This window comes from Quercus lobata, chromosome 2 (assembly GCF_001633185.2).
Source record: "Quercus lobata isolate SW786 chromosome 2, ValleyOak3.0 Primary Assembly, whole genome shotgun sequence".
Taxonomy (NCBI): domain Eukaryota; kingdom Viridiplantae; phylum Streptophyta; class Magnoliopsida; order Fagales; family Fagaceae; genus Quercus; species Quercus lobata.
The window spans coordinates 76,428,003-76,453,080 of NC_044905.1; the positions used below are offsets into that span (position 1 = coordinate 76,428,003).

Below are 25,078 nucleotides of genomic sequence, written 5' to 3' on the forward strand. Positions count from 1 at the left end.
GCTTGAGTCCGAGGACCATGCAAGACCTTGGTTCTGTCCAAGACTTAACGCGATTTTTCTTTTTTGTACTTGGTTTCCCCATAGGCTTGAGTCCGAGGACCATGCAAGACCTTGGTTCTGTCCAAGACTTAACGCGATTTTTCTTTTTGTACTTGGTTTTCCCATAGGCTTGAGTCCGAGGACCATGCAAGACCTTGGTTCTGTCCAAGACTTACGCGATTTTTCTTTTTGTACTTGGTTTCCCCATAGGCTTGAGTCCGAGGACCATGCAAGACCTTGAAGACTTCGCGATTGTACATGCTTGAGTCCGAGGACCATGCAAGACCTTGGTTCTGTCCAAGACTTACGCGATTTTTCTTTTTGTACTTGGTTTCCCCATAGGCTTGAGTCCGAGGACCATGCAAGACCTTGGTTCTGTCCAAGACTTACGCGATTTTTCTTTTCGTACTTGGTTTCCCCATAGGCTTGAGTCCGAGGACCATGCAAGACCTTGGTTCTGTCCAAGACTTACGCGATTTTTCTTTTTGTACTTGGTTTCCCCATAGGCTTGAGTCCGAGGACCATGCAAGACCTTGGTTCTGTCCAAGACTTACGCGATTTTTCTTTTGTACTTGGTTTCCCCAAGGACCATGCAAGACCTTGGTTCTGTCCAAGACTTACGCGATTTTTCTTTTTTGTACTTGGTTTCCCCATAGGCTTGAGTCCGAGGACCATGCAAGACCTTGGTTCTGTCCAAGACTTTACGCCTCCAGGGCATGGATCCACGGCCTTGCCATTATCGCAGTGTAAGGCGAATAAGCGTCAACCACAATAAAATTTACCTCCACTATCTCCGCTCCAGTCTGTACGGGCAGTCGGATCTGTCCTTTTGGCGTGACCATCCTTCCCTCAAAACTGAGCAGAGGGGAGTCATAAGCGGCCAAATCTTCTGGCTTCAGGTTCAGCCCCTTGTATAGGTCGGGGTACATTATCTCTACCGCACTTCCCGAATCCACCATCACCCTCTTCACGTCGAAGCCCCCGATCCTCAGCGTGACCACCAAGGCATCATCGTGGGGTTGAATAGTTCCTCTCTTATCTTCGTCCGAGAAACCCAGTACCAGAGAGCTTCCCTTTCTTGACCTTTTGGGCTCTCCTTGCCTACCCTCAGGGGGGAACCGATCAACAACTAACACCCTGGGAGTGGGCGGCCCCGTCCTTCCTGGTGCAGCAAGGATGACATGTATCGTCCCGGTGGGGGGTCCCAAGGATACGTCCTTTCGGGGCTCTTGTGTTGTTCGGCCGGGATGGCCACTTGACGGGTGCAGTAGGTGACGTAGCTTTCCTTCTCGGACCAACTGATCTAGGTGATTCCATAGATTCCTGCAGTCCTCAGTAGTATGCCCATGATCCTGATGATAGTGGCAGTACAGGTTCTGGTTACGCCTGGAAGAGTCTCCGGCCATCTTTCCTGGCCACCTGAAGTAGGGCTCATTCCGTACTTTCTCCAACACTTGTTGTACTGGCTCCCTGAATACGGCATTCACTGCCTGCGGGTTGCTCTGGCCCGCCTGTCGCGAAAAATCTCTCCTCGGCTGACCAGGATTGTGCCGTTCCGACCTGAAGTCGTTTGCTTTGGGGGGGATAACTTTATCCTTACCCCTCCCTTGCAGTTGATCTTCCTCCACTCTTTTGTACTTGTTAATCCTATCCCTCAGCTGATCGATGTTGGCAACCGGTTTACCAGTGAGGGATTTTCTCAAGCCATGGTCGGTGGGGAGCCCGCTCTTGAACGTGCTGATAGCGACCGCATCATGGTTGTCATCCAGGTCGTTGTACACCTCCCAGTATCTGTCCGAGTATGCTTTCAGAGTCTCTCCCTCGTGCATGGACAAGGACAGTAGCGAACCGAGGGGCCTGGGGACTCTGGTGCTGGTGATGAAGCGGGTGCAGAAATCCCGAGTGAGCTGCTTGTATGAGCTTACGGAATTTGCCTTTAGGCCATTAAACCACCTCATCGCCATTGATCCCAGGCTGGATGGGAAGATTTTACACATCAGGGCCTCATCTTTCGAGTAGATCGCCATCTTTTGGTTAAACTGGCTCACATGCTCTACCGGGTCTGTTCGACCGCTATAGATGGTGAACGTCGGCTGGTTGAACCGTCGAGGCAGCTTAGCCTCTTCAATTCTATACGTGAAGGGGGATCTCGAGACCTGGTCCAACGCCTTCTTCATGGCATCGTTTCCCGAGCCCCTGCTGGATGTGCTCTCATACTTCCGCACGTGGCGCGGTTCCTTTACGTAGGAAAAAGTTTCACTTGGGGGGGTCCTTGACCTCCGTCGGTAACTCACATCCTCCGCATTAGAGGACCCGTCTGAGTCTGAAGGAGATCGTTTTCGCTGGGTTCGTCGCAACTTTCTCTTCAGATCATCTATCTCTCTTTGCATGTCCTGGTGACTCTTTCGCCTCTGGGAAGCGTGGCTTCTTATCTGAGTGTGACTCTGGCTTGTCCGGATAGTTTGCACACTTCCCTCACGATCTCCCCTGTGGCCTGGGTTGACGGGGTTATTCTGCCTCTGGGACTCGACGAGTTGTGTCCGTTGGGAGTCGGCCTGGTGAGGATTCCCCTGGTGCGGATTTAGTTCTGCCATGCTTGACCGTTGTGCCTGCTGATGCCCTAGTTCTCCCCACAGACGGCGCCAATTGTAGTTGCACGATTTTCTTGGCCCAAATTCTAATGATCAGGCTTTGACCCAAGACGCAACCCACAATGAATGTTCGTAGAGAATGGGTGAAAGAACTTGGCTTCAGTGAGCCTGTTCGGTCGAATGCATGGATAAGGCGGTTGCAGAAGATAAAAGACACGGGGAGGATTTCTCAAGTCTCCTTCTATTCCTTTTCTCTTTAGGTCTTCCTACAGTTTTTTCCGTCCCCTTCTTTGGGGGGACTGCATTACATTATATAGCTCTCCTTCTTTCATCTCAACCTTACACCTGTTGATCATCTAAGCATTCACTTGAGCGCCTGTCCCATCAGCCGCCCTCACCACTCCCTTTGTGAGTTGCAGAGGCCAAGGCGGTACTGTTCAGGGGTCTTTTCCTCATTAATGCGGCCATGAGGTTAGTTGGGGCGCAATTAATGTGGTGGTAGCTTTTCGAGGGATATTTTGGATTTTATTCATTTTATATGTCTGGAGGGTGAACTGAATTGGCTGGGGATGGCTCTTGGTCTGGGCTTCGTGATGTCCGAGGAGGAGTTACTCCTCGGACAGGCTTCCTGGGCGTTGCTGGGATTGAGTAACGCTTCATGTGTGGCCTCTCCTTGGAAAGGACGCTCCTCGGATGGGCCTGGATTTGGAGTGGCCCATTATTTTTGGGCCGGGCCCCACAGTAGTTATTGGGGGCATATTTTCGGATTGCCCATATGATATTTGGGAAGTCAATACTGAGACTTTACTTTGGGCTTAAAATATGGCCTAAAGGCTATCAGTGAAGCGCGGAAAGCCCATTTTTGCTCAAGATCTAGGTTGCATCTAACAAAGATTATAATAAGGCCCCAAAAATACATTCTGCAAAGATAAGCTAGCACAAAGGATGACCCACCACAATAAGTGCTTAAATAATAGTCCAGTGGTAGTCGGTTAATATAAAAGTGGGCCCGTTATAACAAGTACACAAGAGGAAAATGATTTAGTAGTGAATATGACAGACTTCCAGTGGTAGACGTCTGACAAATTATTAAGTGTATTTACATGATCAAAAATCATATAGTTTCTTCATTATTATTATTATTTTTTTTTGGAGAAACAACCATCTAAAATAAATTAATCAAAGAGCTAGTACATCAGCAGAAACAAAGTTGACAACATTTGGAGGGACATGCTCCAACCAAAGTGTAGAAGGAAATGAAAATTTGGCTCTCTTGGCTAAAGCATTTGCCACAATATTACCCAGCCTAAGAGTATGTGAGAGCGACCAACTCTTTAAAGAGTTTAACAAACACAGAGTATCAAAAATGAGGTGTCCAAAAGCTGAGTTAAACATATCACCATTCTTAAGAGCATTTATGATTATTTCTGAATCGCCTTCTAGGACAGTGCCATCCAGCCCAAGCTCCTAAACTAACACGACAACGCGCTTTGTTGCCAACAGCTCCAGCACAGCAACAGAGGATGGGTTTGGGATTCTCTCGGAGAGAGAGGCCAAGACCTGACCTCGAGAGTCCTTAATAACCATCCCAATTCCAGCTTCATTAGTATCTGCGAAGACTGCCTCGTCAAAGTTTGTTTTGATACATCCACTTCTCGACAACTTCCATTTCACACCTCTAACTGGTTTCACCTTCACTAACGCTACATTGAATTTCTTGTACTCAAGGAGGTAGTGGCTGACTTCACTTGGTACCTGTGATAGCGGTGTGATTTTCTGATGCAAGTGAATTTTATTTTGCCTATTCCAGATGAACCAGGCTGTGACTGCAAACTGCTCCCTCACCTGTGGTTTGGAGCTAAGCAACTTCCAGAGATCAAAGAAGTCAACAAGAGGGAAAACTTTCATAGTATCCAAGACATTATGGCTTTCATTATAATATCAATAAACAAGTATTAAAGGCTTTATAATTACAAGTAAAAGAGGAAAATTAGGATGGAATAAGGGGAGAGAAAGACCCCAAGCTTAGCGCGGCAAATATGGAACCAAGATTCTTATGCCCATGATGGAATACATAGAAGGATGTATGGTAAATGATGGAAACTACTCTTATATGAGTGGGTGAGCAAATATATGGTGATGTGGGAATAATATTACCAATGAGAAATATTGTTCATCATTGGACTTTAAGTGTAATACTTATGATATAGTATTTTGCCAAGTATTAATAACCTTGGGCTTTTGACAAAATAGTGTCAGCGTAAGTTGAGTTTTTGATATTGCCAATGTAAGTTGGGTTTTTGATATTGCCAATGTAAATTGGGCTTTTAATATTGTCAATGAGAATTGGGCTTTTGATATTGCCAATATGAATTGAGCTTTTAATATTGCCAATAAGAATTGGGCAAATTGGGTTCTTGATATTGTCAATATGAATTTGACTTTTAATATTGCCAATAAGAATTGAGCTTTTAATGTTAATGAGAATTAGACTTTTGATATTGCCAATGCAAATTGGGCTTTTGATATTGCCAATGCAAATTGGGCTTTTGATGTTGCTAATGTGAATTGGGTTTTTAATGTTGCCAATGAGAATTTAGCTTTTGATGTTACTAATGTGAATTGGGCTTTTGATATTACCAATATGAATTGAGTTTTTAATATTGCCAATAAGAATTGGGAAAATTGGGCTTTTGATATTGCCAATATGAATTGAATTTTTAATATTGCTAATGAGAATTGGGCTTTTGATGTTGCTAATGTGAATTTAGCTTTTGACGTTGCCAATGTGAATTAGGTTTTTGATAAATAAATTGTAATGGGTTTAAACCATGGGCTTTGCTTATGGGATTTGAATTCCATTGATAAAATTGTCATGAATTTAAACCTTGGGCTTTGATTATGAATTTGAATTCCATTGATAAAATTGTTTTTTCATGGACTTGAATCATAGGCTTTTCAAATATTGCCAAACATAAGTATTCTTGAGCTTTAAATAGAATGAGATGTGTGCAGTGGGCTCATAAGACTAGTTTTGGGCTTAACTAAATAATAATAATAAAATTTGATAGGATATGAGTTTTTAGGATTTTTTGTGATAGTTTATGTGGGGCGCAAATGATTTATGGGCCAGGCCCATCTACCCAGGGAGAGTCCAAAGGCCCAAGCCGAGGAGGATTATGGCCCAAGTTCAACGAAATAGCCTTTGGGTACCGCCGAGGGTAGTTCAGTCCTTGGCAGATCCACAGTACCCCCAAAGGGAAGGGTAAAAACGGTATAGGACTGGAACATGGAAGAAAGATCTAAAATATCCAGGGAAAGCTGCTGTTATTGTCATTTAATGTTCTGAACCCGACAGGGCCGCATTCTTTGGCTCTTACAACCACCCCCAACGACTTTGGGGGATGGACTGATGGGATAAGTATCAGCCATGTAAAGATTGACCCTACACGTGGATGAAGGATAATGAACACAGGCGAGTATAAAAGGAAAACTAAGTAACTTTGGGAAGGGGCTGGGAAAAAATGGCCAAAAACGAGAGCCTCCCAGCCCACCTCCAGGAGAAGTACTCTAGGGGTGACGATCGTTTAACCTTGTATGAACGCCATGAAAAACCCATCGCCTATCGATCAAGGCCTAGCCTTTCAAACCCACGCTCTACAAATGATATTGTTAGGGCCGTTTTACGTGCGAACCCGACACTGTTACGGTCCGCCACGAATCGTGACCCTACAATTGGCGCCGTCTGTGGGAAAGGCTTGCGTGTTGGCGCAGGTGGTAGGTTGAAACAGTTCCTCTGTTATTTCTAACCGTTGGTTATAGAGTTCAGGTATAAAATCTCACTAGGGGCTACGTTTCTTGACGAGGGGCTTGGCTGAGGAGCTAATTCCCCTAAAAGCTAAAGCTCCTCGTAAAGAACAAACTAGGCGCTTGGTAACGTTAACCGTATAGATAAACTCAAGGGGCTTGGCTGAGTAGCTAACTCTCCTAAAGCTAAAGGCCAGCCAAGGCCCCGTGCAAAGAGAAAACTAGGTTTTGGACAGAACCAAGGCATTGTATGGTCCACGGACTCAAGCCTCTGGGGAAACCAACTACCTGGATGATGGAAAACTAGGTTTTGGACAGAACCAAGGCATTGTATAGTCCTCGGACTCAGGCCTCTGGGGAAACCAACTACTTGGATGATGGAAAACTAGGTTTTAGACAGAACCAGGGCATTGTATGGTCCACGGACTCAAGCCTCTGGGAAAACCAACTACCTGGATGTGGAAAACTAGGTTTTGGACAGAACCAAGGCATTGTATGGTCCACGGACTCAAGCCTCTGGGGAAACCAACTACTTGGATGATGGAAAACTAGGTTTTGGACAGAACCAAGGCATTGTATGGTCCACGGACTCAAGCCTCTGGGGAAACCAACTACTTGGATGATGGAAAACTAGGTTTTGGACAGAACCAAGGCATTGTATGGTCCACGGACTCAGGCCTCTGGGGAAACCAACTACTTGGATGATGGAAAACTAGGTTTTGGACAGAACCGAGGCATTGTAGGTCCTCGGACTCAGCCTCTGGAAACCAACTACTTGGATGATGAAAACTAGGTTTTGGACGAACCAAGGCATTGTATGGTCCACGGACTCAGGCCTCTGGGGAAACCAACTACTTGGATGATGGAAAACTAGGTTTTGGACAGAACCAAGGCATTGTATGGTCCACGGACTCAGCCTCTGGGGAAACCAACTACTTGGATGATGGAAAACTAGGTTTTGGACAGAACCAAGGCATTGCATAGTCCTCGGACTCTGTGGGAAAACCAACTACCTGGATGAGGAAAACTAGGTTTTGGACAGAACCAAGGCATTGCATAGTCCTCGGACTCAAGCCTGTGGGAAAACCAACTACCTGGATGTGGAAAACTAGGTTTTGGACAGAACCAAGGCATTGCATAGTCCTCGGACTCAAGCCTGTGGGAAAACCAACTACTTGGATGAGGAACCAACTATTAAAAAAAAAAAAAAACTATGGCACGTAAACCTCAAAATCCATCCGAGGAGGATTCCTAGTTCACAAATGGGTTAATACCTCGAATGCACGGATTCCACGGTCTGCCCTCGGGTCCTTAGTGTCAAAGGGGTTGATCCAGTACGACGCAATTCATTACCCAAAAGCACAATCAAAGTCCCTCGCTACTTGGCTACCCTTTCAGACGAATTATTTAGAGATTATCGTTCTCGGACATTGGTCTAGCATGCATCGCGTAGTACTCAGCGCTTATCCCGGTTAGTTCCAAGAATTTAATTTATTGAAAGTTACCATTGTTATACTTGATAATATTTGTGAGTTTAAATTAGTAGGAACCTGTGTTAAAGCATTTTTTCTGCCTAGAATATCCTTAAGGGCAAGCTTGCATTTAATATTCATGCGTAAAGTAGTTGTTACGGAGAAGAAAGATATGTATGGAGAAATAGACACATATTTTATTAAGACAAAGGAACAGTACAATGTACAATGAAAAGCTGAAACAAGCTTACACTAAAGCTGACTACATAAGTAAAGGAAAATACAAGCGAGTGGAGATAAGGCCGTGGGGACAGCTCAGAGGAGAGGTTGGCTACTGCGCCAAGTTATTGTCTAAGGAAACTATTCCTCGACACTTCTGCATGCCCATAACTCAGGCAGCCAAAGAACCTGACCTCAGGCTAACACCATCTACAGAAAAGGTGCTAGGAGCTTGAGGTTGGGAAGCCCCCACAAAAATTTGCCTGCTACAAGGCAGACAGTGCTGATGGTGGAAATTCCTTCTTTGGACATACCGAAAAACTGGCATGACCAGAACCTGCTTCGGATTTTGACTAAAAGAGGGAAAAAGACCCTCTCCCCTATGACGAAAGGGAATGCTCCCTTGAACTTGCACCTCCTTGGCCCGTACCTCCCTACTCTGAGTCTCAGGGGGACATGACGCCTTTGTGGCGGAGGGAGCTCTTTTTTTCCAAGCCCTGCCTCAAGCATGATGAACTAAGGGAGGAATCTGAAGGATTTGTGTGTGGATAGAGCAACTTTCTCTCCTATTTATGTTAAAAGATAAGGTGGTGGCATTTAATTTACGCAGCGTCTCAAGGAACGCTACAGACAAAACGTCTCTGGCACGATTTCCAATGTCGTCTGCAGCCCTGAAGATAAAGGAGTCTCGAGAAGGCGCACCTCGAACACCGGGACGCCCGAAAAATACCGCGTGACCTAAAATTACGAAAATACCCCCTAATTTGTGGGCCCAATAGATTCGCGGCCCAAGCCCGATTCAACACAGGGGCCCAGGGACAGAACCAAGGCATTGCATGGTCCTCGGACTCAAGCCTATGGGGGAACCAAGTACAAAAAATAAAAGTTACAAGTGTCGGACAGTACCAAGGCCGTGTATGGTCCTCGGATCCAAGCCAATGGAGAAACCAAACACTTAGATAAGAAAAGGTTTGAATTTAGTAAGATGGGTTACTTGATAAAAACGTCAAGTCACTTCGTCCACGGCTTAAACACCATAGAAGGTTAAGGCCAATAAGGGTGTAAGGAAGGTGGTGGAACGCCCCAGCATTTAGTGGTATACGAGGGCTATTCATTTGGCAGGTGATATGTCCTCGGATGGTTATTTCTCACACGGCATCAAGCCTTCGGTTCTCTCCTCGGCTAGTTCCGGGTAAGTACTATTTTTTACGGGTCGGCCTTATTGTGCTAAGCACTTCTATCAAAGTTATGACGATATCTATTTATTATCAAGTATTTTGGTTTTAGTCGCCATTGATTTAGATGCTATATCATTGTGCCGAGCAGTGCTTGCAAATTTATGAAAACGTAAAGACATAATATGCGAAATAAGGTAGACAACAATCTTTATTAATATGAAAAATTGCTACAACATACAAAAAGGGGCTCAAACGAGTTTATACAAAATGTGAACTGCCTAAGCAACCATTACATCTGTAGTACAGAAAAGTAAACTGTCAAGCGTCTTTTAAACTCGTCTTCAAAGTTTCTCCAATCTCCGCCTCATTGCTGCTCATACTAAGAGAGGGACTCACTTTCAAAAAGAAAATGAATGAAGAAGAAGGAAATAGTAAGGAAGAAATCAATGACGAAGATGGAGGGGATGAATAAAGAAGATGGAAGACATGAGTAAAGAAGGAGGAGAAGAGGAGAGAAGAAATGAAAAGAAAGAAAAGGAGCAAAAGAGGGAGAAACAGAAGCACTTAGCCCCCGCCTCAGCCCTGACTCCTAACACGCTGGTGCCATATTAGGTACGCTCATGAGGAGCCGGATGGTAATGATCTTGGGTGTTCTCGACTCAGTCACATCGAAAGTTTGACGTGACGAATCCCTGCTTCGGATTTTGACTGAAAGAAGGATGAGGTTGATTTTGAGTCTTCGCCATCCTTGTCCCGATCGAGCCATGATGAACTTTATCGGAACGTGGCATTTTTGGGAGGGGTGGGGCTTTTGCATCCCTTGTTGTTACGGTAAAGTGTTTTACGATTAAGTGTATAAACCAGTGGGTAAACCGAATCCTAAGGGAGGCTAAGTATTTCAGAGTCTCAGGGAGATGAAAAGGGATTCTTGATAAAAACAATAACCTCCTCTCTTCCTTCTTATATAGAGGGGGGAACGGGAGGCATTTAATAGGTTCAGATCTCCAAAGGGATCTGTCAACACAAACATGCCGGTTCCGTTTCTCCACCCCATCAAAATAAACCGTCGAATTAAAGTAGTCTCGTAAATAGTGATCATTCAAAGCGCGTTTTGGATACCCCAAGCGATAAGAACGCATCAAGCGCGAAATTAAGAACTGTCTCGTAGACCGGTGCACCTCTTGGGCATATGAGGATCCGCTAGCATGTTTAATAGGCCGAATGGATTGGGCCGTAGGAAGAAGTTTGGCGTCACCCAAAACCCCCCTGTCCAGCCCAGAGGTTGGACAGCCGGGTTTTGAGGGGCTAATGTGGGGCGCAAATGACTTATGGGCCAGGCCCATCTACCCAGGGAGAGTCCAAAGGCCCAAGCCGAGGAGGGTTATGGCCCAAGTTCAACGAAATAGCCTTTGGGTACCGCCGAGGGTAGTTCAGTCCTCGGCAGACCCACAGTACCCCCAAAGGGAAGGGTAAAAACGGTATAGGACTGGAACATGGAAGAAAGATCTAAAATATCCAGGAAAAGCTGCTGTTATTGTCATTTAATGTTCTGAACCCGACAGGGCCACATTCTTTGGCTCTTACAACCACCCCCAACGACTTTGGGGGATGGACTGATGGGATAAGTATCAGCCATGTAAAGATTGACCCTACACGTGGATGAAGGATAATGAACACAGGCGAGTATAAAAGGAAAACTAAGTAACTTTGGGAAGGGGCTGGGAAAAATGGCCAAAAACGAGAGCCTCCCAGCCCACCTCCAGGAGAAGTACTCTAGGGGTGACGATCGTTTAACCTTGTATGAACGCCATGAAAAACCCATCGCCTATCGATCAAGGCCTAGCCTTTCAAACCCACGCTCTACAAATGATATTGTTAGGGCCGTTTTACGTGCGAACCCGACACTGTTATGGTCCGCCACGAATCGTGACCCTACAGTTTATATCATGACCCAATTTAGATAATGAGATATGAAATATTTGTGGGCCAATGGGATGAGAAATATTCATGGAGGCCCAAAATAATTTATGGGTGATATTTTGTTATTTTTTGGTGAATAAATAAATGTGATTAAATATGATTGGGGCACGTGGCATGAGTGAAAAAATTATACCTCAACAGTACTATGATGTTCTTCTAATTTTTAATAATTTTTTTAGAGAGTTTCAATTTATGATGTCTTCTCTTGATGATAGTTTTTTTTTTTTTTTTCTTAAATAATGTGTTTAAACTTGGTGAGAGAGTGTAATTAAGTATGTGTGCTTAATAGTTTATTTCTAAAAAAAAAAAATCACCAGTCGGTTTTTGGTGTAAGTGGGGATTTAACTCCAGATCTCTTATTCAACCATCAGAAATTTTACTAGTTGAGCTAACTGGAACTAGGGATGGTAAAATTGGACACGACTCACGAACCCGACATGAAATCAGTGGGTTATGGGTTAAGGCTTAACGAATTTGAGTCATATTTGGGTTGATACGACTGACTCGTTTAATAAATAGGTTGGGTTAGTGTTGAACATATAGAACCTGTTTGACCCGTCTCACCCGTTTAATTAAATGACATTTTACTAATATACCATTCAAAATCTAGGTATATAAACTTATTAGTTGTTGTGATTTATTTTCTTTGACATATTGTGATTAATTATTTGTGATATTGTGATATGCTTTAGTTTTGAATTATTATTTGTGATGTAATTACTCGTTAGTTCTGAATTTATATTACAAATATTTATTTGTTTGTCTTTTCATATATATATATATATATATATATATATTTTCATTTTGATAAAATTTGATAAACCGGTTGATACGACTAAGCCGTTTAATAAATGGGTTGTGTTAGGGTTGCGAAACCTTGACCCGTTTTATAAACATGTCGGGTTAGTGTTGATCTATACAATCGAATACTCATGAGTTGACACGACATGAACCCGACACATGAACACGAATTGGCACCCCTAACTGGTACCCACAACTATTAATAATTAAGTATGCGTGGGAATATACAATTGTTTTGTAACGTGATATAATATATAATTTATTCTATAATTATTTTTCTTCTCTCCATCTCTACAAATATATCATTCTATTATTTTGAGTTTTTTAATTTTAAAAAAACTTAGGTGCATTTGATTGATAATATTCCTTTTTTTTTTTTTTTTTTTGAGATAAAAGATAGAAATAGTATTCTTTTTTTCTAATGATCTATATTATTCAAACTTTTGTATAGTGTGTTATGGTTTATTTATTTATTTTTTATTTACAACTAAAATTTTCAAGTTCCAAAATTAATTCTTTGAATTTTTCATTCTCTTAAGAAGATTATCATGATAACCAAACCTCATCACAAATTTACAGTTGATATTACTCAAATAATTTATAGAGACATTCAAATACATAATCATCTCACTTCTAAAATATCTAAAAATTAACTCAAACCAAAACCATAAGAGGGATAGAGAGTACATGTGATAAATAACTCAAAAAACACACCACTAAAGTGTATCATCCAAAAGTAGAGATACACAAAAAAAAAAAAAAAAAATCATCAATCTAAAATGGAGTTACAATAAAAAGAATTAATAAGAGAGAGAGAGGGTATTCACATTTTTGTGTGAGAAAAATATGGATTGAATGGAATAGAAAATAATAAATTTTTATAGTAAAAAAATTGGGGAGAAGAAGAGTCAAAATAAAAGGAAAATGAAGGGATGGAGAATTGTAAGGTTAAGGTATAAAGTAGTGGGGAGATAAAAAGATAAAAAGATAAAAAGAAGTAAATGTTGGAGAATGTGTAATTGTAAAGTGACAAATTAATAAGGAAAAAATTAATTTAAAAAGAGAGAGAAAATATTGAAAATAAGTTGATGATGTGGCGCTGATGTGGCTAAATAGGAGCGCAGCAACATTAAACTCTATGTTTCAACTTTTAGATATACTAGTCGCGAATCCGTGCGTTGTGCATGATAATCATTTTTATGATGGTTTTATTAATTTTTTTACAATTAAAACTAATTTAATAAAGAATAATGTATTTCATAATTCTAGGTACTCAAGAATTCTTGGCTTTGGCTTTGGCTTTTTGGCTTGATTGCCTTTGCCTTGCCTTGCCTTGAATTCTTTTTGTCCCACAGTGGAAAGATGACTTTCCTCCTTCTACCTTATAAGGCATGAACCAATGAGAAAGAGTACTACTAGTTTGTTATTATGGGCACTGATTACGCAATATTGAGTCTTAAGACCCAATCTTTGTTGAAAAGTGCTATTGCCAACTTGCCAACAGACATACAATCTCGTATTCTGGAAAGCAAGGCTATGTTTAAGTCTTCTGACTTATGGTTCGAACATTTCAAGATACTTGTTACAACTGTTATTCCTGATCCTGCTAATTCACCGTTTCCCGGCCTTCTAGTCAATTATGATGATGGTTAAGATGATGTTAAGAGGAGTCCTAACTGGCTCTCCCAAATGTTTGAGTATGGCTTTATTAGGCTCATAAGACTAACAAGCCATGACCAAACCAGCCAGCTCCCACAAATCATTCAGACTGTTATTAAAAAATTTGAAAGTCCTTTTGTTTCGATCAGATGCTGGAGCACTTTGCCTCACTAGGAAAGAGATAACTGGAAGAATGTCCAGCTTTCAAAACATCTCATTCTCATTAATGGATACACGCACCAAGGGCAATGGTATGAAGGAGACTCTTATTTATCCTTCAAAAATCCTTGGGCTCTCACAGACTGTTGGAGTGATTATTTTAACAATCAAATTTGTGAGGTTGCTCAGAATTTATGGAAGAATTATCACTTTATGGGGAATTCAGATAGAATTTCTGTTTTTGGTCCTAGACCTTATGCTAATGCCATTCCTTTGCGGATAGTAGATCACTGTAATCCAAGAAGTTTTCTCACTCCAGGAAAAACCCCAGAGTTTGAGCCACTTCTATACTGTGGATTTTGTAACCAATATGTTCTCTACCATGAGCATGAATGTAATGATGATCCTCCATGGGAACCTTATAATGACTACCCATCGGACGCTACTTCCACTGATTGATGAGTTTATTCCTGAGGTTACTACTATTGCAAGATTGATGCTACTTTATTTGTCTGGCTTGCACAAAAGCCAAAATGTTTTATTGTCCTTCACAAATATGTTGCGGAAAATTCGGGACTGATTCATGATACTCTGGATTCTGCGGAAGATTTTGATTCCCCTATTTGTCTAGCCTGCACAACGGCCAAAACACAATATTCAAAATGAGTCTGAAAAGCCACAAGCCATGATGGTAGAGATGAGAAGATGCTTTGACAAAGGCTTCATTTATGCCAACAAAAAATGTCACCTTTGTTGGTTTCTTTCTTATTGGTTTCTTTTGCCTCTAAAAGACACCAATAATAAGGCCTTGTCCCTACACTTATAGGCCTATTGCTGATCTCTACAGAGGATTCCCATAATCTTGTGAATTCCCTACAATCTTGGGTCAAAAAAGAGGAGAAATTCTATTTTACTATTCAGTCACTATTCACCTGTCACTATTCATCTGTCACTATTCACTGTTACTGTTCATCCGTTATTGTTCATGACACTGTTCACTTCGAATTTTGCCTATTTAAGGGGGGCTGTCCCTTATGTTTAAGGAGTTTTTTAAGTCAAGTTTGAGTTCTGATTTCTCTTCCCTTAGAACTAGCCTTCTTAGAGAGAGAACTCACCCTATTTCTACTACTACTACTACCTTGTTCACCCTTGTTCACTACAAGCCTTATAATCCTACAAACCTTGTAACTAGGACTAGTTTAAGCTTTGTAACTGTTAACTTGTAATTGTTGAGATCTTGTATTCACTACTATTGTAAGTGTTATTCTACTTTCAATAACAAGTATTTTCAGTTTTATGTTCATTATTATACTTCTTGCTACCGCCACCTTGAACGGATTATCGCCATACCGGACGGTTCTAAATTGCTTTCATTTACTTTGAACTATTGTTTTCATTTGCTTTGAATTATTTTGATATATACTGCTTGATTGGTTCTACCGCCTTATTATTGTTCTTATTTACTTTCAAGTTACTTACATTATTATCTTCACAATATTACTGTGCTTCCGTCTCTCTTCCCATCAGCAGTGCATCCCCTTCCCCAAACTAGTGGTACTCTTTCTCATTGGTTCATGCCTTATAAGGTAGAAGGAGGAAAGTCATCTTTCCAATGTAGGACAAAAAGAATTCAAGGCAAGACAAGGCAAAGGCAATCAAGCCAAAAAGCCAAAGCTAAAGCCAAGAATTCTTGAATACCTACAATAATCATATTTTTATTTATTATAAGAACAATCATAAATGTAATATAAAAACAATCATAAATCATAAATATAAATTTTGTCATACCAAAATGAGAACAATACAATTTTTCTCAAAATTTCAAAAGACAAGTTAACGAAAATATTCATTTTTGATAAAAGTTATTTATAACATTTTTTGAATCATTAAAAAGAATATAAATTTTGGAAATTATTCTTTTAGTTTTAAACAAACTTTCTCATTTTTTTTTTTTTTTTTTGCCTACAATCCAAAACACCAAAAAACGTAACTAAGAAAATTAATAAACTTAAAAATGATTAATTGGACCAATTAGGAAAAACAATTTGTTGTCGATAATCTATTAAGGTTATTTTATTTGTAGAAATTGAAATTTCATCCACCCAAAATATCTTATCAAATAAACAATTATCAGCAAAATCTAATGATTAAATTTCTATGTATGCATTGTTATAAAATAATAATAACAATTAAAGAAAAATTGCAAAAGCTAAAATTTGTCACTCATTTGATTATTTTCGTTTGGCTAACCTTTGTTTTTCTTTAAATAAATGGCATTATAAAGTACTTCTAATACAACTATTAACAGTACTTTGTTCACTACAAAGGATTAAAAAATAAACAAAAATTAGTAAAATCTCATAGTTTAACATCTAAATTTAGTACCATAAAAATCATGATGTGTGATAGAATAAATACCAAATTATCCAAGCTGTGCTATGTAATAGAATAATATTATATTATTATATGCTATATTTAATTCTTTATAACGCAATATGATAAAATTTAACAATCAAAGAGAACAAAAAAAATTAAAAAATTAAAAAAATAATAAATACCAAATTATCTAAATCATGTTATGTAATAGAATAATATTTGTGGGAGCATTTTTTGCTTCAAGGAAACTCATGTACTCTAGGCAATTTTTGCTTGTCCCACATAGGAAAAATCTCATTCCTCTTTCTACCTTATAAGAGATGAGCCAATGAGAAAGAGTACCACTAGTTTGGTTATTGTGGGGCCAAGGAATTTAACAACCCCGGCCTGCTTTGTTCTGGGCCCAAGGCCCGTGCTGAGAAGGGAGAAATAGCCAAGGACGGACAAAGAAAGCCCAAATGGCCTAGAAACGTTGCCGAGGACGATCCTGCTCTCGACATCCTAGATCCCAAGAGGAGAGAATAGCACACCGACAAAGGCAGCCTCCCAGAGTGCCCCCAGGAGAAGGATAAGTACAGTAGGATACTCATAGGCGTATGATGCAGGAGCAATCTAAGGAGAAACTGTCACCTTTGCATTGAATGCGCCCAACTAACGTTTTGGTCGCATTAATGAGGAAATGATCCCTGAACAATGCGGCCTTGGTTGCCGCAACTCACAGAGGGTTTGGGAAGGTGGCTAATAGAACGAGCACTCGAGTAGTGACCTGCATGATCAATAGGTGGAGGGCCAAGATCGACTGAAAAGAAGTATATAATGTGAAAGACCCTCCAAAAAAATTTAAATCGTATTAACCTAAAGTAGAGTTTTAAAGAATATAAATAATTATCAACCTAAAGTAGAGATACAAGAAAAATAAAAAATCCACCAAAAAATTGAGAGAGAGAGAGAGAGAGAGAGGAGAAATGTTAGAGAAGTAGTAGGGAGATGAAAATGTAAGGAAGAGAGAAAGGTTGGAGAAGTGTAAATATTAAAAAATTAAATGTTAAAAAACAATTATATAAAAATTGAAAAGAAAAAAATAATAATGTCGTAAACGTTGATGTGGCTCAACTGGAGTGTAGTAACAATAAATGTTACGCTTCAATTTTAAATATAATATAGATATAGATGAATATTCTATAAATATTAACTTCAAATCCAGCTAATCAATTAGCGGTGCAAATTAAAAGTCTCATAAAAAATGCAGTCAAAAAGGATTTTTGGCTCTTACCGCTTCTTTCCAAATCCTTTTGTTCTCAAATAAAACCATTTTTTTAAATGCTAGCACATAGGCAAATATAGCAATAATCTTAAAACGATACACTAGTATTGATCTATACTGAAACATTTTGAAACAGCTCCAATATGATATTAAGAGTAGGGATGACAAAATTGGATGTAACCCACGAATTCGACATGACATGACACGAAATTAGCAAGTTATGGGTTGAGTCTTAATGGGTTCGTGTCATATTTAAGTTGACACGACTGACCCGTTTAATAAATGGGTTGGGTTAGTGTTCAATATCTGAAATCTGTTTAACCTGTTTGACCCGTTTAATTAAATGACATTTTACTAATATACCTTTCAAATCCTAGATATATAAACTTATTAGTTGTTGTGGTTTATTTTCTTTGACATATAGTGATTGATTATTTGTGATATTGACAGGGACGTAGCTATCTTTGGACAAGGGGGGCAACAACCCCCCCCAAATTTTAAAAAAAAAATATTATTATATATATGTGTACTAATTTTAGCAATTTTGTTCTATAAAATTACATTTTTTTTCCCTTAAACAATATCATTGATTCTTTTAACAGTAATGCTATACTCACAAACTTTTTTACAACATTTTTACAAACTGTTTTAGTAGCAAATTCTTATTGGTTCGCACATGAACCCACCACTTATATCATTTTTTTACTTACTAGTAACCACTTATTACATCAATAATTTATAAAAAAAACGTTTGTAGCACAAGTATTTTCCTCATTTTAGTGACTATAAAAAAATTTATATATCTAAAATCTAAAACAAAATATACAAGCTCAAAAAAAATAGTTCAACAACAAAAATTACCAATAGTAAAACTTTGAAAAAAATTAAGCTCAATTAACCAATTTTATTTAAAATAAAAAACTTTGTCATTTAAAAAATTATAAACAAAAATAATTTTGTTCTTACCAACAAAAAAAAAAAAAAAAATCCTCTAAGTAGTAACAAAGTTAAAGGTCGAAACCGCTACACAAAGCTAACAGTAAAGTCACCCCCGTTAATTCAAAGCTCTAGTTCCATCCCTGGATATTGACGTATGCTTTAGTTTTGAATGACTATTTGTGATACAATTATTTGTTAGTTCTAAATTTTATATTAAAAATATTTTTTTGTTTTTTTTTTCATAAATTTTTTTTTCCATAAATTTTTTTTCTTTTCATTTTGAAAATATTTAATAAACAGGTTGACACGACTGACTTGTTTAATAAATGAGTCATATTAGGATTGAGAAATCTTGACCCGTTTAATAAACATGTCGGGTTAGTGTTGATTTATATAGTCGGATACTCATGAATTAACACGATATGAACTTGACATGCGAATACGAATTGCCACCCATAATTAAGAGATTTCATTTTTTTTTTTTTATCGAAAAAATATATTTAAGTGGTGGGAATTTGGCATTGGACCAATGAGATTGTAATGCAATGATCAAGGATCAAGGCAGGAGAGTAGTTGGGGTAGGTGGAAAGGGCAGGTGGAGATTCAAAATCACATGGTCTTCTACAATACTCACGGGTCAAATGAAGGAAGAGATCACACGGATTTCGGAATGAGGATGTGTGTAGAAATGAAAATCAAGTTTGAAAAAGGTTAAAACGGAAAGTGCAACAAGAGACCGTGGATGGATACGGTAGCTTTGGCCTATAATCAAAACAATATTTAATTAAGGGTATTTTTGAGATTTGATTATTTTATTAAAACTAAATTTTTTGTTGTTGAAAGTACGGTAGATAAATGTAAAAGTTAATTGAAATAGTATAATGAGACCCATGAATAGTACCAAAAAGTATAATGGAACCTATGAATAATATCAAAAATAAACTGAATAGTAAAATAAGTTGACAAAATTAATTATGACAAACGGACACTAAATAGATTTTTTTTTTTTTAAAGAATTAAATAGAGATTGAAATAGTGTGGAAATTGGTAATTGGACAAACAACAAAATGAAAAAAAAAAAATGATAGTGGTAGTCGAGTTCAGCCATGCTATTTGTTCGGTCACAATTTACTAAAAATAAAATACATGAAAAAGCTAGGCCACTTACCTTCATTAATCAAGGGTTATCTTTGGCCTTTTATAGCCCACCGTGAAGGATATGATATGTGAGATATAAATATTGTTGCTTTAGATTAGAGTTGGTGTGTTATTTTAGAGAGAAAAACTATATTGCCTTATCTCGTATTAAATAGATGTAGGCAAATTATTGCACCACACAATTTCTTGTGTCGTATGATTACTTTTTTTTTTTTTCCGCATCTCACAAATTTGGGAATTTGTGTATATTCCCAACAATTTTCCTTATCATTTTATGTCTAAAGTTAGAAAAATTATACAGTCCTCTGATGGACCACGTCATTTGTCCACCATTCTATTAAAAAACTCTCATTTGTTTAAAATTGTTGAGTTAGTAATCGATTTTTATTTTAAAAAAATTTATAACTCAGCAATTTTAAATAGATAGAAATCTTTTAATGGAATGATGGATCACGTCATTTATCTACCATGCGAAGCTTATAATTTCTCCTAAAGTTGAATGATACATTTTTGGAGAATTTATTGAGTTTTCCTGTTGGACCATATATGTTTTTCGTAATATCAATAAATAAACCATTCTTGAAATTAGCAAATGATAAGATATATTTTTTTATTGGTTGAAAGGATCACGTGACCGTTCTCCCATTGCATTGAATAATTTCGCCCACTATTGAGGGCAACTCAAAGTGCAAAGGCGTGGGTCCGGTGTCAAACACTTTATCTGCAGATTTTCTTCTTTAGCTGACAGATATCTAATGTCATTCCGAACAAATTACTTAGGAAACAAGTATTGCTTTTATAATTTTTCTATGAACATCAGAATATTTTTTGTTAGTAAAGGTTTGTAACTAAGTATCCTACTCATTTGAGGTAAGAAGCAATAGAAAATTTTTAAGCAGTGGGTGCACCAATAATAGAAAATGAAGTATCACCAATTCTAATATTGACATTGAGAAACGATATTCCACCAATTCTTTATTAACATCCCAAAGAAATTTCATCAATCAGTAAACAGCAAAATATAAATGTGACTTCTATTGACACCTTCTTATACCATATCCAAAGAATTTGAATCAGAATCTCTCCCTTGCTGCTATTATTGACTATTCATGTATCTGTTTATTTTTTCCAAACCTCTCAACGATCTGCTAACCAAACAGACCACCTAGTCCTCTTGTGCAAGATACTTTACAAACAAGCATATATACACCATCAACATTACAATACCTAAATACCATCGTCTTTTACTAGCTCAGGGTTGTTGTCAAGAAGTGTAACTAGTGATCTTGATTGCCTGTTCCGGGCTCTGCCCGCTTCTTTCAACAACTCCGATAACCTCCTCCTCTCATCATCCACATCAGGATTTGCTGTTCCAAGCTTCTCTTCTCTCATGCCAACAACATAGTCCAAAATATCAATGGCATCGTCCAGCCTGTAAAATCCATAAGTTGGAAAGCAAAATGATATTACAAAGTATAAGTAAAAGAGAACCAATGATTTGATTATATGTCTTACAATGTAACATTCTGTGTTTAATAACCACTAAAATGAAGCGAAGTGAGAAGATCACAGCTAAAAATGCAAAACAACAAATATTCCCATATGTGATAAATCAATTTGCTAAAATATAATGAAAGAATGGTACCTGCCCATTGCATCATAAGTTCCAGCAAGATTACTGTAGACCCCTAATGTATCAGGGTGATATGGCCCATATTCCTTTTCCAAAATACTCCTTGCTTCTTCAAAAAGATCTGCAGCCTTATTTATCGCATAGCGCTGCACACAGGCAAGTCCCATTTGGTTAAGAGCAATCCCAAACAGGGCAGATTTCTTCTCTCCACTTGCTCGGAACTTCGTGATGGCACTTTCCAAGGTGTTATGGGAGTCAGAATAGTTCCCCATCATATAATACATGACCCCCATTTGAGCCTCAATTCCAGCAATTGTACTTTGTTGACCTGGGGTGTCACCATATATTTTCAAAGCCTTTTTAAGTAACTTGAGTGCCTGCTCCAATTCATTCATGGATTGATAGATAGCAGAAACATCAATAAGACCACTGGCAATCTCTTCTGAGGGGATCCCAGGATTAGGCCTTCCATAGATTCTGAGTGCATTTTCACAATAAGATTTAGATTCTTTAAACTTTCCTATCTTGTGGTACAAGTCAGCTAAACGGACAAAAACTGAAGCAACGGCTGGATGATTCTCTCCTTTGGCTGATTTAAAGACTGTGAGTGCTTTCTGATAAGAAAAGATGGCCTCATCATACCGAGCCAAGGATAAATACGCATCTCCAATGCTGCAATCAATTGAAGCCACATCTATTTCCTGCTCATTGGCTGCCATGGCCATGCTTGCTAAAACATAGTGCTCAAGAGCAGCTTCATAGTCTCCCTTTGCATCATAGACAAGTCCCATGAGTCTCCTATCTGCTGCTTCTTCAAGAGAAGCAGGAGAACCATTCTCCCTGTGGATGTCAAGGGCCATCTGACAAAACTTCTCAGCCTCATCAAACTGCAATGCTTGAACATGAGCCTCAGCTACATACCGGCATGTTTCACCAACTCGAGGGTCTGTTTCTCCCAAAACTTGCCGTTGGATTTCCAAACCAGCGGTATAAAACAGTATTGAATTCTCAACCTGGCCTAGCATTGCATAAGTATCACCTAATTGCATGCATCCAGCAAACTTAGCTAGTGCATGATTTTGGCCATCCTCTATCACCGGAATATCAATTGAGCGCTCCAGAACTGGTATTGCCTCATTGTATTGGCCTAAGCTGCAGTATATTGCTGCCAAAACATGCAAACACATGACCAGCTCCAAATTGGGCTTCTCATTTGCACATATCTCAAACGACTTCCTTGCCCGAAGAGCCAGTTCAAGAGCCTTCTTAGGATTTTCACCGGAAGAAATCATATTCCTAGTTTGTTTAAGCAAGAATGGGCCAAGGTCTGGGTTGTCTAGTCCTGCCACAAGAGGGTCCTCAACTCCATTCTGAAATTTTGCTCCCAATAAAGCAAAATTTCTCTGTCTTCTCATAGCATTTGCTTTTCTTGAATTCTTCTCTTGCCTTTTATCAATTGGAGGCCTTTCATGAGAAGAATTACTCCTAGGACGAGATTTTGGTGATGTTCCAGAGTCCAATGGCAACCGAGAAAGCTGCTTAGGACTACCGGATTGGGTCCTAGCCTTCTTTGTAGACTTTTTACCAATAGACCCGTTTTCTTTCTCTGGAGTCAAGTCACCTCTATTGCCATCCTTATTTTCTATCACCACCTCCTTTGTTACCTCAAATTCCCCTATATCCCCAACAAGGTGACGCAATTCTGAATCAATCCTTGATTCCTCACCATATGACAGAAAGCTACGCCTTGAAAGGGACTGATCAGAGCTCTGCATCTCACAGACATTGTAATACAGCTGCTCAATAGAGGTGTCGATCATGCCATCAATAGCCAGATCAAAAGAGTCACTATGAGGACTTTGTGGACTCAATGGACTTCTTGGAGAGCCTTGCTGAGTAAAGCTTTCCTTATGTGGTGTGTAGCTTCCATTGGATTCGTCTACTACACCATCCCCATGTAATGCATCCATAGCTAATCCAGGCATAGTAACTACTTATGTACTAATCAGATAAAAGAGAAAAACGAAAATGTCTATCAGATAGCATCAACAAACCAAAATTTAATGCAGTACTCACAAAATGCATTTCAACCATTTAACAACCCTACATTAGAATTAGAAGAATATATATATATATATATATATCAAATTTTTAAAGAGAGCATTCAATATTAAGTTCATAAAATAACTCTGTCCCGCCTTCCATTTTGCACTCATAGATTCTTGTTGGCAAATTCTTCCATTATTAACTTATATCCAAAAGCCAAACGACAAAATATTGAATTTGCTGCATCAAATTGGTTTTATACTTTTATTCACATATTGATGGAAAGAAAGCCTAGCAGAGAACAAAAGTTCAATGGTAATTAGTGGGGTCTCTGCAAAGAAGACCACTTTACAATTCAATGATCAAGAACCAAACCAAAGAATAACACATAAACACATTAAAAATATGAAACAGCCACACAGACATCAAACTTTAATAGCCAAAAATACAGACAACAAACGATGCTTGATATGGGGAGCCAAAAAAAGGAAGAAGATAAACAAGTCAACCTTGGAAATAAATGTCAAATGTACTTATATCATTAATTATTTTGAAACTCAAAAAACTAGAAGATATAAATGATAAGCATATGAGACATACCTTAATATATTTGCCAAAGAAGGAGAAAGCCAAAGAGGTTCTCAACTTACAAAGTTGTCTGGGTGTTAATATGTATAGAAAGATAGAGAGGTATGGGGGGTGATATATGTGTCTTAGTATGCTTTATATATGAGACATGAAGGTGGAAATTAGGAGAGAAAGATGAGGGCAACATGGAGAAAAGACCACTAGAATATTAAGTTTTTGTGTGAATATTTACAGATAATGTATGTATAGGTGTGGGGTTGCAGAGAGTTGGAATGTTGAAGCAATAGGGAAGGTGACTTCTCTCCCAACCCATCACTCTCTCTATCTCTTTCTCTTTGTGATTCAAAGGATATAAATTTAATTAATTAATTAACTAACTAAATCTTCTCCAAAAACATAAAAGAAGTAAACTAAGGGCAATAATTAAATTGAATTGATAAAAGTGCTAATTTTTTTTGTGTGACTTCTCTTCCTCTGCAGGTTCAAAGCAATACATTAATTAATTAAATATTTACTCAAAAAAATGGTAATAAAAAATAAAATAAATAATTAAATGAACTAATAGAAAGTTTGAATTTCTTGTGTGTGACATCTCTCCCTCTTTCTTTTTTTTGTGAATTTGTGATACATACATTATTAATTTTTAAAATATTTTAATCAAAACAAAAGGGAAACAAGGTAATAAATAATTAAATATGAATTAATAAAATTATTGAAAATTATTTTATATAGTTTTGCGTGTGATAGCTAGTTGGCGGGATTAACGGCCTTTTAACGTTAAAAGGACTGTGGAAATGTTAACGTGACAGCACTGTCGGTTTGGGAAGTTTCTATGAAACTTTAATTTTTGATTTATGGCTTTACCACGTGGCAAAAGAAGGTTTCAGCTTTTGTCTGCTGTGATCTAATGATTGGATGCCTTTGCGGGTACACGTGGACCACATCCAGCCGTATTTGGGCTGTTTTCTTTTCTTTTTTTTTTGGAAGGGGTCACCAATTTTCAAATTCTAAAGTGGGCCTAACGAAAACAAAAAGGTCCCATTCTAATCTTTTTAGATCATAAATTATTTCACAATATTTTTATCACATTTTTGACGTGATAAATTGTAAGTGAATAACTATCATTCATATATGAATTTATAATTTTTTTTTATACTAATTATATTTTA

The 25,078-nt window shown here is 38.5% G+C and overlaps 1 protein-coding gene across 1 annotated transcript; it reads right to left on the bottom strand.

Annotated features, from left to right (window-relative positions):
• Positions 1-20,577: 20,577 nt before the first annotated feature.
• On the bottom strand, positions 20,578-24,138 carry LOC115976667 (protein KINESIN LIGHT CHAIN-RELATED 2). Its single transcript, XM_031098110.1, has 3 exons — positions 23,922-24,138; positions 21,288-23,276; positions 20,578-21,074 (listed from the first exon to the last, which is right to left on the bottom strand). The coding sequence occupies exons 2-3, from the start codon at positions 23,258-23,260 to the stop codon at positions 20,870-20,872; spliced, it is 2,178 nt and encodes a 725-aa protein (XP_030953970.1). The 5' UTR covers positions 23,261-23,276; positions 23,922-24,138; the 3' UTR covers positions 20,578-20,869.
• Positions 24,139-25,078: the final 940 nt, after the last annotated feature.

Coding starts and splice junctions, on each gene's coding strand:
- LOC115976667 (XM_031098110.1), bottom strand. CDS start 23,260: ATGCCTGGATTAGCTATGGATGCATTACATGGGGATGGTGTAGTAGAC. Junction 21,075..21,287: donor ACTTATGATGCAATGGGCAG/GTACCATTCTTT, acceptor TGGATTTTACAG/GCTGGACGATGCCATTGATA.